A 14,659-nucleotide genomic window follows, 5' to 3' on the forward strand; every position below is an offset into this window, starting at 1 on the left:
TCATAGGCTATGTCGAACAGGGCAAGGTCTCTGCTTGGCATATAGATCCAAGCCCTCGTCTTTCTTTCTCGGGTTCATGGAGGTTGTGGCTCTATGGAGGAGTCCCCATAAAGTATCTTTAGTGGGACCTCGGAGAGTGGGAATGGATTATTGCAGGGAACCAAGAGAATATTCTCCCTTTTTTTGGTTACACGGTCAGTAATGCCAAGAGATTCCAGATCAAGTGTAGAGGTTGGAGACCTTATAGAGCCCCTTATTGGGAGAGTTATCATTGGAGGAGGCTCTAAAGAAATAGAAATATCAATTTATTTTTTTGGCTTTCTATTCATGGAGGGATTGCAGTGAACAGGTGGAGGTCCAGGTTTGGGGCAGATTCCACTTGTCTTATGTGCTCGTCCACGTAGGAGTTGGTTCATCATTGCTTATGGGATTGCAGGCATGCGAGAGTCATATGGATAGAGGGGCTGCCATGATCCTCAGTACTTTGTTCCCTCTCGTTTCTTCATGACTCGGGGATCAGTGGCTTGGCTCTCTTTGTCAGGACCTCATATCTTCTATGAGTGGCAGGATGTTTCCTGGGCCATCTCCATTCGATGACACCTAGTCGAGCCTTGCTCTCTAGAGGATGTGCCTATCTCCTGCTATAGACCAATAGACGCTGATGTGGATTTTGCTTGGGAGATATTGACTAGTATTACTGCTTGGCAGATTTTGGAAGGCTAGATGCACAGAGGCCATAGATGGATCACAGGTCCACCCTTCTCACACCCTGGCTAGTATTTGGGCTGATACTATTCACACTCTGATGGCCAGTTGGGTGAGCATGCAGGGGTCCTCCCGGGCAGGCTCTGCCAAGACGGTTATATTCCTTTCGGAATGGAGGGGCTCCTCCTTTTTCTTAGAGACTACAACAGGGTTGATGTGGTGTTTTCAACCTCAACCTTGTTTTCTTTCCAGCTCATTCTGAGCTTTTATTTACTCCTCTAGAGTGGCTTTTCTCCCTTGTGCCCAACATGATGTATTTCCACTTCGAGCTTGTTTACGTGGGTTTCTTTCATACTTAATAGAAGTCTTTTTCATGGGGGGAAAAAAAGAAGGATGAAATGGCCATTATTTGCACAGACACTATACATATGCTGATGGCCACTTGGTGAGCATACATGGGATCTCACGTCTACTAGGAGGGCTATATTCCTTAGGGAATGGAGGGACTCCCCTTTTTTCTTGAAGTGCATAGTAGGGTTGAGGCACTTTCAGCCTCAGCCTTGGTTTCTTTCTTGCTCGTTTTGAGGAGGTTCTTATTGGCCAAAAGAAAAAGAAAAAGAAGGATGAAGCTGACTTCTTCTCAGAGTCCTCCACAAGGTTGAGGTGGCCCTTTCAGCCCCAACCTTGGATTTTCTCTAACTCTTTTATAGAAGTTTGATTTTGCCCTATTAGTGTATTTGTTTTCTCATGATGTACTTTTTCCTTGAGTTTGCCCTCGGAGTTTCTTCTATACTGTATAGAAAAGATTTTCTTTGAAAACTGCCACGTGTCGAAAGGAGTGCCGAGTGTGGGGGTTCCCAATCCCCCACCTCCTAGCCACGCTAGCCTCCTCTCCTCCCAAAAGATCCCGGGAGGGATGACAGAGGGGTTTGAAATCAAGCCAATATATGCAAGGCCATTAGGGCCATAATCTGGCTTATGGGATTAATTCCCACAAATGCCAAGTGTCTGCAGCGCAACGCCTGCCACTAAACCATGCTCCCTAGCTCAACCGAGGGGTGAAGGTGACCACATCCAACACCAAAAAGCAGTGAGCCTGCCAGCCAAAGGATCCCACAACAAAGAGCTGCAAGAAACAGAGGTTCAGAAGGGAAATGAGCATGGAAAACCCCCCAAAAAAGGAGAGGCAAACAGTATAAAAGACCCAGTGGGCTAGGAGCAGCAAGCTGAGGTTCTGTGGGAGACTTTAAGGCTGCCCGGGAACCTCAGATTCCAGCCCATGGGCTGGTGAAACAAAGGCAAGATGACCTGAGAAGGGGCTTAGTCAGGCAGAGGAGGAATGAGCAAAAGCAGGGGGTTGGAAGCAAGCAAATCCCTCTCACCGGGTGATGGGGAACCGAGACAGGGGAAAGAAGAAGGAAACGAATCCATGGAGGGGTGAGATGCAGAAGCGGCGCCCGGGGGGGGGGAGCAAAACATGGAGTTGAGGGTGTGAGACGAACAGGAGGAGGAGCCAGGCGGCAAAGAGGGACACTATAGAAGGAAGGGGAGTTGGGCAGGCTGAGAGGGTATTGGAGGGCAGACTAGGAGAGGGAGCGGAGCAGGCCCGCTTGCTTGCTTTAGGTTTGGTGACACTTATGTGCAGGCTGCAACCATTCCTGTATTCATTTTCTCGGATATCAAAATTATTTTGCCACTCTGTATGTCAGTTGCGTAATGGTTAGCTTCACTTGTCTCGTGTTTCCAAACCTTCTGTTAGTTTATTGTCTCCTTTGGCGTAAGTCAAGTCCTATCTTCAGCTAAGTAAAAATATATTAATCACATTCTCTTGTTCTAATGTTCAGCTGTATCCTTGTGACTTATCACAGATAGCTTAAATATATATTGGAACTTGAGGAAGTAAGGGTGCTGGTGATACTTATTGCATATTAGTGTTATCAGATGGTCTATCTCAGACATCCATTTAACTTTAATGAATTGAACTTTTCATCTTCCCTGTTTGTGGCTGTCTTCAATTCTAAAAGTTATCAAGTCTAGTAGACATGATATTCTTGATATGAATTTTGGAATCCATAAATTCCTACTTAAAATAAGTATTTCAAATGAGCTATCATGTATATGTATTTATAAATAACACAATCAAGGTGCCTCTCCAATATTTGATGTTATTTTGGTAGAGTACTGGTTATAACTTGGTTTAAACACTACAGGAAATTAGAGTAGTGCTGCAGGAATTATCCCATGAGGCAACGTCAGAATCATATCCAAATTTTCTTCCTCAACTGACTACGCAACTGCAACAGAAACAGCTGCAATTGCAAACAGCTTTGAGTGGTGATTCATGCTCTTCTTTACATGACCCAATTAGACAATATTTATGCACATATTGCTTTTCACCTTTTTGTGGGGCAGGAGGACTTCCATTGTACCGATGAAAACTTATAGCTGAACAAAGCTATCTGATCTTATGTTGTCAGTACGTTTACTCAATAATGTTTATTTCAGCAGTTTGATTGCAATTGATTTCTCATTTAGTTCGACAGCAGGTCCCCAGGATGCTGCTCGAGTGTTACTGCGAAGGTGTCCAGCAACTCCTTTAAATATATGCACATCCAAGACTTCACAAGAAGAAAGTTCTGGTTTGCAATCCTCCAATGCCAGTGATGTTGGAAATTCCAACTTGAGGCAATCAGTGAAATCCTCGATTGAAACCTTGATAATCTCTCAGAAAGTGAAGTCCCAACTCCTCAAGCCAAGGAATTCAAAATTTTCAGAGGCAGATACATCCGAAAGCCAGGATCTTGTTTCAGGTGTTGACCTTAGGGTTTCCTCATTTCAAAGCTCCCAGGGATTGCTTGCAAGGGCAGAGATCCCAGAGACAGCTCGTTATTCCAGGCAGTTGCTTTTAGCCAAGGAAAATAGGGAGGAGATGAAATCTGTAAGCACAATGCAGAACAGGAAAGATTTGAATAAAAGTCAAATTCTGAGGAAAAACTCTCCAGAACCAAGCTTTAAAAATGGTTTAATTGACCATGGTGGGAATAAGAAGATGGAACAGGTCAACGAATTATGGCACACGAGTCCATTCATATCACTTCAGGAGAGAGCTTCAGATAAGTCCTCTGTAAAAAGTAGCAGCATAAATATGGATGATTCCGATATTGAAGATATGTCACAGACATTTGATATTCCCAAGCATCCTTTCTTGAGGCGGAAGTCTAAAGCGATGGCTCCTCAAAAGCTTGACTGGTCTAAGGTGCATCCTTTGAATGATAGTAGGTGTTCACATTTGAATAAACTTTTGTTCTGCTGAAAAGTTATCTAGCTTTTGTTTCATGTGATTTATCATGATGGATTCAAGAGTCTGTTGCTTACAAGAAGGATAGACAAGCCACCTGTGAAAGAGAATTTGATATCTTATTCACATCTTCTGTTAAACAAATAAAAACATATATGTGCTTTCATCTGTTTTTATAAAACTAGGATGTACTAGAGATTGCAAAGTTTTGAAATGGTATGCTTGTATTTTCACGATAAATGCGACGTATGTTCCAAATGTGAATATGTTCCATCTTTCTGGGTGAATGATATCTTCTTTTCTTTCTTTTAGAGAGGAGAACATTCTATAAATGACCTCCTTAGTTACACGGACACCAAGAAAAATAAAACTTCCCAATGAAGGGTACAATATAAAAATACAAGGATATCTCCCTGGCTGGCTGCTCTATGGGGGATTACCTCGTACAAAGGGCTGAACAGATAGCCACTCTGGTGGTTTATAATACCATATTGTGAAATGAAGGGAGGACCCAGCTCCCATGTACTGATAAAAGCCTCCCTCCTGCACCTAGCACGATCCGTATCTCCCTGGAATCTATCCCATCGGCCTCTGAGAGTATAAATCATATCCAGCCAAATGTTGGCCAGTGGCTATGGCCTGCATGTACCTAGCTGTCCATATGTACAAGGCAATGATGCTCACTATCAGCTTCCATCTAGGACAGTGTCTAGGTTTCCACACCATCTGTGAATTTCAGAGTATGGATGAAGGTCAACTCCTATCCTACCAATCTGAAGGACAAACTCCCCTGAATGTCCTCGCAAGGGCTCTATGTGCCAACGACCAAAGGAAGTGGGAGATCTTCCTTGGCCTGTAATTGTCTCATGGCTTCCACCAAAAATCCTCAAGAAACATATGAGTGAGTCCCTCTCTGTGCCAATTCAGCGCTGCTACTTGCCTGCTATCAATCTTCTCGATATGGATTGTCTTGTATGATTTCATTGAATAGCTGAAAAATGGAATATCAATCCTCCCCATATGGACCATCCTGCCTGATTTCATTGAATAGCTGGAAAAAGGAATATCAAGGGCATCCTGAATAAAAGGGTCTCTCCAAAACCACTCTCCTGGGTCCCCACTGAAGCCTCTGCAAGGGCCTCTTCTCCCACACCCAAATTATCCAAGCCTCCTCCTTTGCTATGTATGGATTTGGATCAATGTACCACCTCCTTTGATATTGAGCTACTATCCTAACTATCTAGGCTGTACACCCTTCAAAGTCCTCTATTTTAGTCTCCTTCTCTGGATTCTAATGTCGTCCTGCAGCGTAAATGTGAAAGAATACTGACTTGAGGTACCCATTACCAAACGTGTCTCATGAACCACCCACGTTATGAAGAAGCCCGTGCACTTTCAGCCTCAACCTTGGATTTTTTCTTACTCTCTTACAGGAGCTTGATTTCGGCCGACTAGGGTCTTGGTTTTCTCATGCCTTGCATGATGTCCTTCTCGCTTGGGCTTTGTTCTGGGAGTTTCTTCCATACTTGATGGAAGTCATTTCTTTGAAAAAAAAAAGGATTGTACTTTAATATAAGCTCTACAATTCTTATGAAGGTTGCCTCCAAGTCATAGTTGCACGAAACGGCCGTTTCGTGGCAGGAAACGGAAACGGCGAAGCAGAAACACGCTGTTTTTGTCCTAGACCCCCAAAATCGCTAGTACTTCAGTTGCACCCGATGGTCCTGATCCTGATGTTGATGATTCTTCTTCAGACAGTGACACAGATGCCTCAAGCCATCTGAGGAGGCAGAGGATGACGATGATGAGGAGTCCATGGATGATGCAGATGATCAGTAGTGATGTGCCTTGGTCCTTGTCACTTGACTACGACTGTACAGACTACAGTGCTAGCCTACTCCTAGTCATGACACTTCAGATGCATCATGCATGCAGCCTGTAGGCTGCAGCATGATGCATCTTGATTCCTAGACTATGTTATTTCCTTTTTTATGATAGTAGATACAGTACTTACTACTGAGTATACTTTGGACCTTGGTGCCAGGTGGCAACTGCTTTTTTTAATATCATCCATGGGTGCTTTTATTTTGAGTCTTGCATGACTCATGAGTCACGATCATGAAATTTGTGGATCATGAATCATGATCATCTATGGAGTCTGGACATTGGATGCTTTCAAGTTTCAAGTTTCAAGTTTCAACTTGTGTGCTAAGTTTAAAGTACTTCAAACATCTAAATTTCAGATTCTTGTAATGCCAAACTTGTTAGTCATGATACATGTTGATTTCAGATTATTGAAGCATCATTCAAGAATTTAGAATCATAGAGGCATGAATGATGCATTGATGCTTGAAGCTTCAAGTATAGATAATTGTATTATGTATGATTTGCACTCTATTGATAATTATATTATGTATAAAAAATAAATTTTTATACATAAATTGTATCATATTGCCGTTTCTTCCGTTTCCGTTTTGGCGGGGGCCGGAAACTCTGTTTCTTCCGTTTCTTCCATTTCCGTTTCGGCTGGTAACTATGCTCCAAGTTAGGATTAGAGGAGTATCCTCTCTCTACAGATCAGCCCATAGCTAGGTGCTCATTGGGGGGGGGGGAAGAGGGGACAGATTTCAGATTTCAGATTTCCAGATCAGTCCGCTAGGGATGTCCTCTTGCCCCTTTTCTTTTTTTGTTTGTGGTGGAAGCTATGAGTATCTACCTTAGATCTCAAGCTGATATTTATGGGCTGAGGCTTCCTATCTGATGGGAAGAAGAGCTCCTGGATAGTGAGTTGGCAGATGACACGGCTGTTTTTTTAGATGCCTCCCCCAGGACACTCACTTCCTTCCGGACAGCCTTGGATTTATTTTGCACGGCTGCAGGTGCACACATTAATTGGCATAAATCCAATGGCTTTTGGATTTGCGATGATGACACTCCGGATTGGGGTAATGATATTGGCTTCACCTGGGTACAGAGGGATGTCTCCATCAAATATTTGGGCTACCAGGTTGGGGTGGGCATCTCTCCTTCACAACAGTTTGCTCCGGTGTTGGAGAGTATCAGAAGAAAGCTCCTTTTCTGGAGCTCAGCCAAACTTGACTTGGCTTCCAGGGTGGTGGTGGTTAACCAGGTTCTTCTAGCCACAGCATGGTTTGTATGCTCTTGTTGGTGCCACTCTAGGGATTGTATCAATCAGCTTAAGAAGCCCGTACAAAACTTTTTATGGAGTGGTCTAGATGGCACAACTGATGTTACAGCCAGGGTGGCTTGGGAGACCTTGATTCTTCCTACAAGGGAAGGGGGTTTGAATATCATTGACCCGGATCTACAGTGCAGAGCCCTACTCTGCAAGGTCATTGTGAGAGGACTTATGCCAGGGCAAGAGCCTTAGAAGGATTTCTTTATCAGATGCATACAGTCTCACACGCCCACCTCTGGAGAGGATTGGACACATAGTACCAGATGGGTTTTCACCACAGCCCACCTTAGATCTCCCTCTTCCCCTCCTATGGTTGCTATCCTGAAAGCATGGGCCAGCTTCAGGAGTACTCTTTGCAGGATTCCCCCTTCCACCCGTGAAGAGATTAAAAGGCAGTCTATTATGTGGAACGACAGTATTTTGGATGAGCATGGCAGACCACTTGGAGCTTCTCCTTACATGCAGTGGCCAAGATGGGAGAGGGGCCTTGCATCTACTATGGGAGCATGGAAAGCCTTCAGGAAGCTTCCTGTAGATCGACAGGCCCAGTTGGTTCTTAATCTCAGGGGGAGTGTAGGGAGAGTCCAACAGATTGATGCAGCCTTGCCCTTGGATTGGGTGGACACAGATGATATGCCTATTACTTGCTCCACCTGGATGGGGGCTTTTTCTAGATTGGGAGTTCCTTTACAGGTGATTGCTTTTCGTGACACTCATGAGGATGCCTTAGTCTTTGATGTTTCTTCGGGGGGCAGGCTGTCCAGATTCACAGATGATATCTTGTTGGAGGTATTGTTTCAGCCAGTCAGGATAGTGGGCTTCATGGAGCATGGCTCTCTCTCACAGTGGTACTTGGATCTTGGCCCGCTTCTCATCGCCCTGGGCTCATGGAGGCTGTGGCTCTATGGAGGTGTCCCAATTAAGTTTTTGTAGTGGGACCCTGGGGAATGGGAATGGATAGATGAAGGGCATGGAGAGAAGGACATACCCTTCTTTCGTTACACGGTCAATAATGCCAAGAAATTCCAGCTCAGTGTAGGGGTTGGAGGCCTACCAGAGCTCATCATTGGGAGAACTTTTAGATTTCTGCTGACTTGCAGAAATTTTTTTAGCAAAGGCTCCGGAAATCCCACCGGAATAGAAAAATCACTCTCTTCTTTTGGCTTTCTATTCATGGTGGGATAGCAGTGAACCAATGGAGATCTAGGTTCGGAGCTGACCCTTCTTGCCCTCGTTGCCTTTTTGCTTTGGAGACAATACAACACTGCCTTTGGGATTGCAGACAGGCGAGAATCATATGGAAGGGTATTGCAAGCCTTTTCAGCACTTTTGTTCGCCTACCCTTCTTCATGACCTGGGGATCAGTGGCTTGGCTCACTCTTTCAGGGCCCCAGGTCTTCTTTGAGAGACTTGACTCCTCTTGGGCTCTTCACATCCGACAACATCTTGTGGAGTCGTGCTCTCTAGAGGATGTTCCGGCCACTCTCTTCAGAGCTGCTCATTCCTCGGTTGACTCTCCATGGGAGATCTTAGCTAGCATTGCAGCATGGCACATTTGGAGAGCCAGATGCACTGAGGCTCTGGAAGGTTCTCAGGTTCACCCTTCTCAGATCTTGGACAGATACGATACACACTCTGATGGCCATTTGGGCGACCATGCAGGGATCATCTCGAGCAGCCTCCTCCAGGAGAGTTACTTTTCTCAGAGATTGGAGAGACTCTCCCTTCTTTGCTGAGACTTCTACAGGGTTGACTTGGCATTTTCAGCCTCAGCCTTGGTTTCTTTCTACCTCATTCCTATGAGGTGTTTTCATTACATGCTTAGCATGTTGTATTTCTGCATAGAGCTTGCTCTAGCGAGTTTCTTTCTTACTTAATAGAAGTCTCCTTTTTGCCCAAAAAAAAAAAGTTAGGAACTTTCCGTCAGCCCTAAAATCTTGAAAATCAGACCTGGAAAAGGGGAAAGCCCTTAATGTTATGCAAATCTCCTTCAACTGAGGTATCTTTTGGTAGATATACCCTCCATGGCCGCCACTACCTATGTCTAAGTGGGCTTGACTTGATTCATCATGATGTCCACGTGGGAAGGACTCTAGATGGGGCCTGCATGCTATCCTGTGTACATGAGCCTTCCAGCCCTAGATGCTAGAGATGATGATTATGTAATGACATATTGCTTAATGAAATGTCCAAATGCATAGAAATCAACTAATGCATGTATTTTAATGCTATATAGTTGATTATGCTATAGTTTATTCCTTGGTTGCACAATTTAGGCTCACAACGAACAATCCAATGCATACACTACATGAGCTAAATGCACACTATTGCTATGAATAGTAAATAGAATGGAGTACTTATGTGCTCAAACGGTTACTTGGGGATGTGACCCGCATGATGTCCTCCCTTCTCAAATGTGATGCTCCCTAGAGCATCCATAAGGTGGGAAAATCTCATGGAAAGTTGAGTCAGGTCCATCCAAACTTCTTGTAAAGGTAACTTGCTCTATTCACCAACAAAGTAGAAGTCTCTTGGACCTTTTCTAGTAGTCCTGATATTAAAGTCAAGCAAGGTATTGTTGTTAAGATGGAGGAGTTGAAAGTTAGGAATAGCATTAGGGGGTAAAGAAATTTGAATGGGTCTGAAATCATCGACGAGAAGAGGGGGATACTAAGCATGTCGAGAGTTGCTATGGCTTTCAACCAGCTCTTCCAATGGATATGGCCTGCATGCTCCCACATTGAAAGCTACCTCTTCCCAAGATATTTCCAAAGCTGATGTTTTCTCCAAGCATTCTTTTGATATTCATCAGTTGGTTCACAATATTTTGGAGTAGACACAAGTCCAAGTATCAACATCAAGCCAACAAGCATAGACAAAGTGTTCACTATGAAGTTGGTGATATGGTTTATCTCCATCTTCCCAAAGAAAGGTTGAAGGATTCGTCTCATGCCAATGTTAAGCCCGTCAGATATGGATCTTTTAAGACCATGAAACATACCTCAGTTCCAATGTTGAGGTACCGCCAGTTCCGTGCCTCATCAACAAGGGCAATGCATTGGGATGTTGAGCTACTTGGCTCAACCCTGTGCTCAGTCCTGTATGTGCTGGAGTATTGGGAAAGTCCCCCTTGTGTGCTCTCCCATCTACCTAATGGGCTGTAAAAGGCTAGGTGGCTTCATCCGCTCTGCCTTACTCATTTGACATGAGAAACATCGTGTCACATATTCATAAATATGCTTTTTTACCTTTGGCTAAAAGAAATCTTGGTTCAGGCAATCGTATGTCTTCTCGAAACTTGGATGTCCCGCACATGGGCTATCATGGCATTGTTTGAATGGCCCTCTGCTTGAGATCATCTTGACTAGATACAACTACCTTCCATTATGTTTTAGCATAGCATCCGCTATGGTATATCTTGCATAAGTTTGGCCTTTCCTAGATGCTAGGTCATCTATTTACTCGGATTTAGGTCAAAGGCTCTTGACAAACTCGTCCACTTTTTGAATTTTCCTAATCTTGTTCATTAGAGCACTCTCTAATACGGGGAAACTCATATTATGAATAATGTGCGACAATGCATCAACAACCTTGTTCTCCTTCCCTCTTTAATACCGAATTTGGATATTAAACTCCATCTAGTTTAGTGGCCTCTCAAGTCAGGATGTTCACAAATAGACTTCAGAGTATTGTGGTCCACATCCATGTAAAACTTTGAACCATGCAGTGGTCCAGGTGGGAGAGGGGACCCGCATCATCTTTGGGGTCATGGAAAGCTTTCCGCAGGCTTCTAGAGGAGACCAAATTTGATAGGACATCTCAGAGGGAGTGCAGGGAGGATCTTGCAGATTGAGACAGCCCTTCTAGCGGATTGGGTAGACACAGATGATATGCCACTTACTCTATCCACTTGAGCAAGTACTTTTACGAGAGGCGGTGTTCCTCTTCAGGTTTTGGCCTTTCGAGATGCACATGGTGGCAGATTGCTCAGGTCCACAGAGGACATCTTGCTTGAGTCTGCTTTTCAGCCTATAAGGGTTGTAAGGCTTTTGGTGCAGGGATCAGATTCAGAGTGGTTCCTCGACCTAGACCCCCGGCTACTCTCCACCGGATCTTGGAGGCTTTGGCTCTACGGGGGAGTTCCCATTAGGTATTTGTAGTGTGACCCTGGAGAGTGGGAGTGGATTGATGCAGGGCATCGAGAGAAGAGCATCCCCTTCTTTTGTTACACGTTCAGTAATGCCAGGAGATTCCAGCTCAGGAGTAGAGGTTGGAGACCTTCCAGAGTTCCTCATTGGGAGACATTTGATATCACTGCGGATTTGCAGAGGTGCTTCTGGAAGAGACTTTGGAAATCCCACAGGAATAGAAATATCACTCTCTTCTTTTGGCTTTCTATCCATGGTGGGATTGCAGTGAACCTTTGGAGATCCAGGTTCGGAGCTGATCCGACTTGCCCTCGTTGCCTCTCTGCTTTGGAGACTATTCAGCATTGCTTATGGGATTGTAGACAGGCGAGGAGGATTTGGATGGGGGTAGCCAGGATTTTCAATCACTTTCCCCACTCCCCATTCTTTATGACATGGGGCTCAGTGGCTTGACTTTCTCTTACAGGGCCTCAGGTATTCTATGAGAGACTTGACTCTTCTTGGGCCATTTCGATTCGACGTTATCAGGTTGAGTCCTATTCGTTGGATGTGATACCACACCTTCCTTTTGCAGCTGTACATGCCTCTGTGGATACCTCTTGGGAGATTCTATTGAGCATAGCATCCTGGCATATCTGGAAAGCCAGATGCACAGAGGCATTGGAGGGAACGCAGGTTCATCCCTCGTATCTGGACAGACACCGTACATACCTTGATGACCGTATGGACAAGTATGCAGGGAGACTCCCGCGTAGCCTCAGCTAGGAGGGCTTCTTTCTTCAGGGAATGGAAGGATTCTCCTTTCTTCTCTGAGACTCCTACAGGGTTGAGGTGGCACTTTCAGCCTTAGCCTTGGTTGTTTTCCACCTCAATTTGAGGGGGTTTATTTATCCTCATGATTTCATGATGTATTCCGCTTAGAGCTTGCTTTCGTGGGTTTTACAAATAATGCCTCCATGCTTTGAAAGCATGAATACCAGCATGCAACTCTAGTTCATGAGTTGGCCACTTTCGCTAAGAGGGAGAAAGATTCTTGCTTTCAAAGGCTACTGGCCTTTCCTCTTGAAGAAGAACCACCCCTACGATAGTGCCAATTGCATTGGTTTCTAGGAAAAATGCTTTCTGGATATCAACGCGTACCCTCAGCTAGGAGGGCTTCTTTCTTCAGGAAATGGAAGGATTCTCCTTTCTTCTCTGAGACTCCTACAGGGTTGAGGTGGCACTTTCAGTCTTAGCCTTGGTTGTTTTCCACCTCAATTTGAGGGGGTTTATTTATCCTCATGATTTCATGATGTATTCCGCTTAGAGCTTGCTCTCGTGGGTTTTTTCACTTACTTAATAGAAGTCTATTTCTTGAAAAAGAAAAAGAACTCTAAACCATACAAATAATGCCTCCATGCTTTGAAAGCATGAATACCAGCATGCAACTCTAGTTCATGAGTTGGCCACTTTCGCTAAGAGGGAGAAAGATTCTTGCTTTCAAAGGCTACTGGCCTTCCCTCTTGAAGAAGAACCACCCCTACGACAATGCCAATTGCATTGGTTTCTAGGAAAAATGCTTTCTGGATATCAACAATTTTTAACACGGGACCAGAGGCCAATGCCTTCTTTATGGCGTTAAAACTCTCTCGTTGATTCTATCCCCACACAAAAGGTACTTTATATGAGGTTAGCTCAGTCAAAGGCAATTCTATTCAGAATATCCTTTGATATGCCTCGATAAACTAGACAAATGAAAAGGACTATTGCAACGTGGTCAGATTCTAAGGAATGGGCCACCACTTTTCTCAGATCCATTTCCACCCCATTAGGAGTAACATTGAATCCCAGATACTCAAGCTTCACCATGCATAGCACGGTTTTCTTACTATTCACATAAAGATTGGCTTTCTCAAAAGCATCGAGAACACTTTTCTTAAGTTAGTGTTCTCTTAAGTTTTCATGATGCTCAGCAATACTTTTGCTATAAACAAGAATTTCGTCAATGAAATGTACTACGAACTTCTCAACATATTGGCTTAGTAAGTCATTCATAAGTATGATGAACATAGATGGAGCATTGGTAATCCCAAATGGCATTACAAAAAACTCGTAATGTCCAAACCTGCTTCCGAAAGTAGTTTAATACACATCCTTGGCTCTAATCTAGATTTGATTGTAGCTACCCTTGAGATCGATCTTGCTGAAGTTTTTTTTTTTTTTTTTTTTTGGGCAAATAAAATTTTGTTTATATTCTGATCATTTGTACAATGCTGTCAAACCTTTGATAGAAAAGTTCACCTCTAATGAGGGCTGCCAGCATACAAAAAACCCTCTTTCTATAATAAGAGGAAACAAAACCAGTATCTTAACTTTACCAAGTTGATAAGTCTCAAAATATATATCCTTGTTAAGTCCTTGACAGTGCAGGGAGGAGGCAAATATCCATGGTAAACAGAAGAAAACAGCAAGGATTTGAAGATATGCCATCTTTCAACAGTGTGATTAATCTTTGACCCGGATGCTCTACAAAAAATGTCCATGCACTTCATTGCTCTTTAGATGTCCACATCTGTGTTTCTGATTGTGAGGGTGGTGTCATCTGCAAATTGCTGATTGACCAACTAGTTTCCTGAGGGGAGTTCTATGCCATTGATTTCACCTGCATCTACTTGTTCTTTAATAAGCCACCCCGAGGCGTCAGCAACAATTGCAAATAAGAGAGGGGCAAGAGGGCACCCTTGTCTGATGGATCTTCTTAACATAAAACTCTGAGGCATCTCTCCATTAACACAAACCTTTGCAGAGGCATTGGTAAGTAGCAAGGCTACATAGGAGATGTAGTTCTTCTCCAAACCCAAGCTATTGAGGGACTGCAGAAGAAAGTCCCAGTTGAGTCTATCATAGGCCTTATCAAAATCTATTTTAATAAGACATATCTCCTGCTTGGTTTCCTCAGCATGTGTGCACCCTTCCCAGAGGTTGATAATTGCCTCCAACAAGTGTCTGTTCTTGATGAAGCCTTTTGTTCTTCGAGGATCCACTTGTCCATTTTGTGCTTGAGTCTCAAAGCCATTGCTTTAGCATATATCTTGTAAGAGCAGTTCAGCATAGTTAGGGGTCTCCAGTTTTTTAACATTGTTCTGTCCCTTTCCTTTCCCATTTAAGTGCTCTGGGAGCAGCCCCAATTGGATACTCTCATTCTAGACAGCCAGTAGGGAAGGGCCAATAGTGTCACAAAAGACCTTGTAAAATTCAGTTGGAAGTCCATCCTCTCCAGGGGTTTTTCCATCAGCCATTGCAAAAACAGCCTCTTTGAGCTCTTTAAGG

The 14,659-nt window shown here is 43.9% G+C and overlaps 1 protein-coding gene across 1 annotated transcript in view; it reads left to right on the forward strand.

Annotated features, from left to right (window-relative positions):
* Positions 1-14,659, forward strand: part of LOC147881626 (uncharacterized) — a 160,092-nt gene that overhangs the window by 105,464 nt on the left and 39,969 nt on the right. Inside the window, exons 8-9 of the mRNA XM_087401222.1 lie at positions 2,916-3,039; positions 3,252-3,961. Coding sequence (XP_087257348.1) covers positions 2,916-3,039; positions 3,252-3,961 — 834 coding nt within the window. The remainder of the gene's footprint in view (positions 1-2,915; positions 3,040-3,251; positions 3,962-14,659) is intronic.

Source organism: Dipteris shenzhenensis, chromosome 30, assembly GCF_047967505.1.
Source record: "Dipteris shenzhenensis isolate YYH24624 ecotype China chromosome 30, Dip_SZ_1.0, whole genome shotgun sequence".
Taxonomy (NCBI): domain Eukaryota; kingdom Viridiplantae; phylum Streptophyta; class Polypodiopsida; order Gleicheniales; family Dipteridaceae; genus Dipteris; species Dipteris shenzhenensis.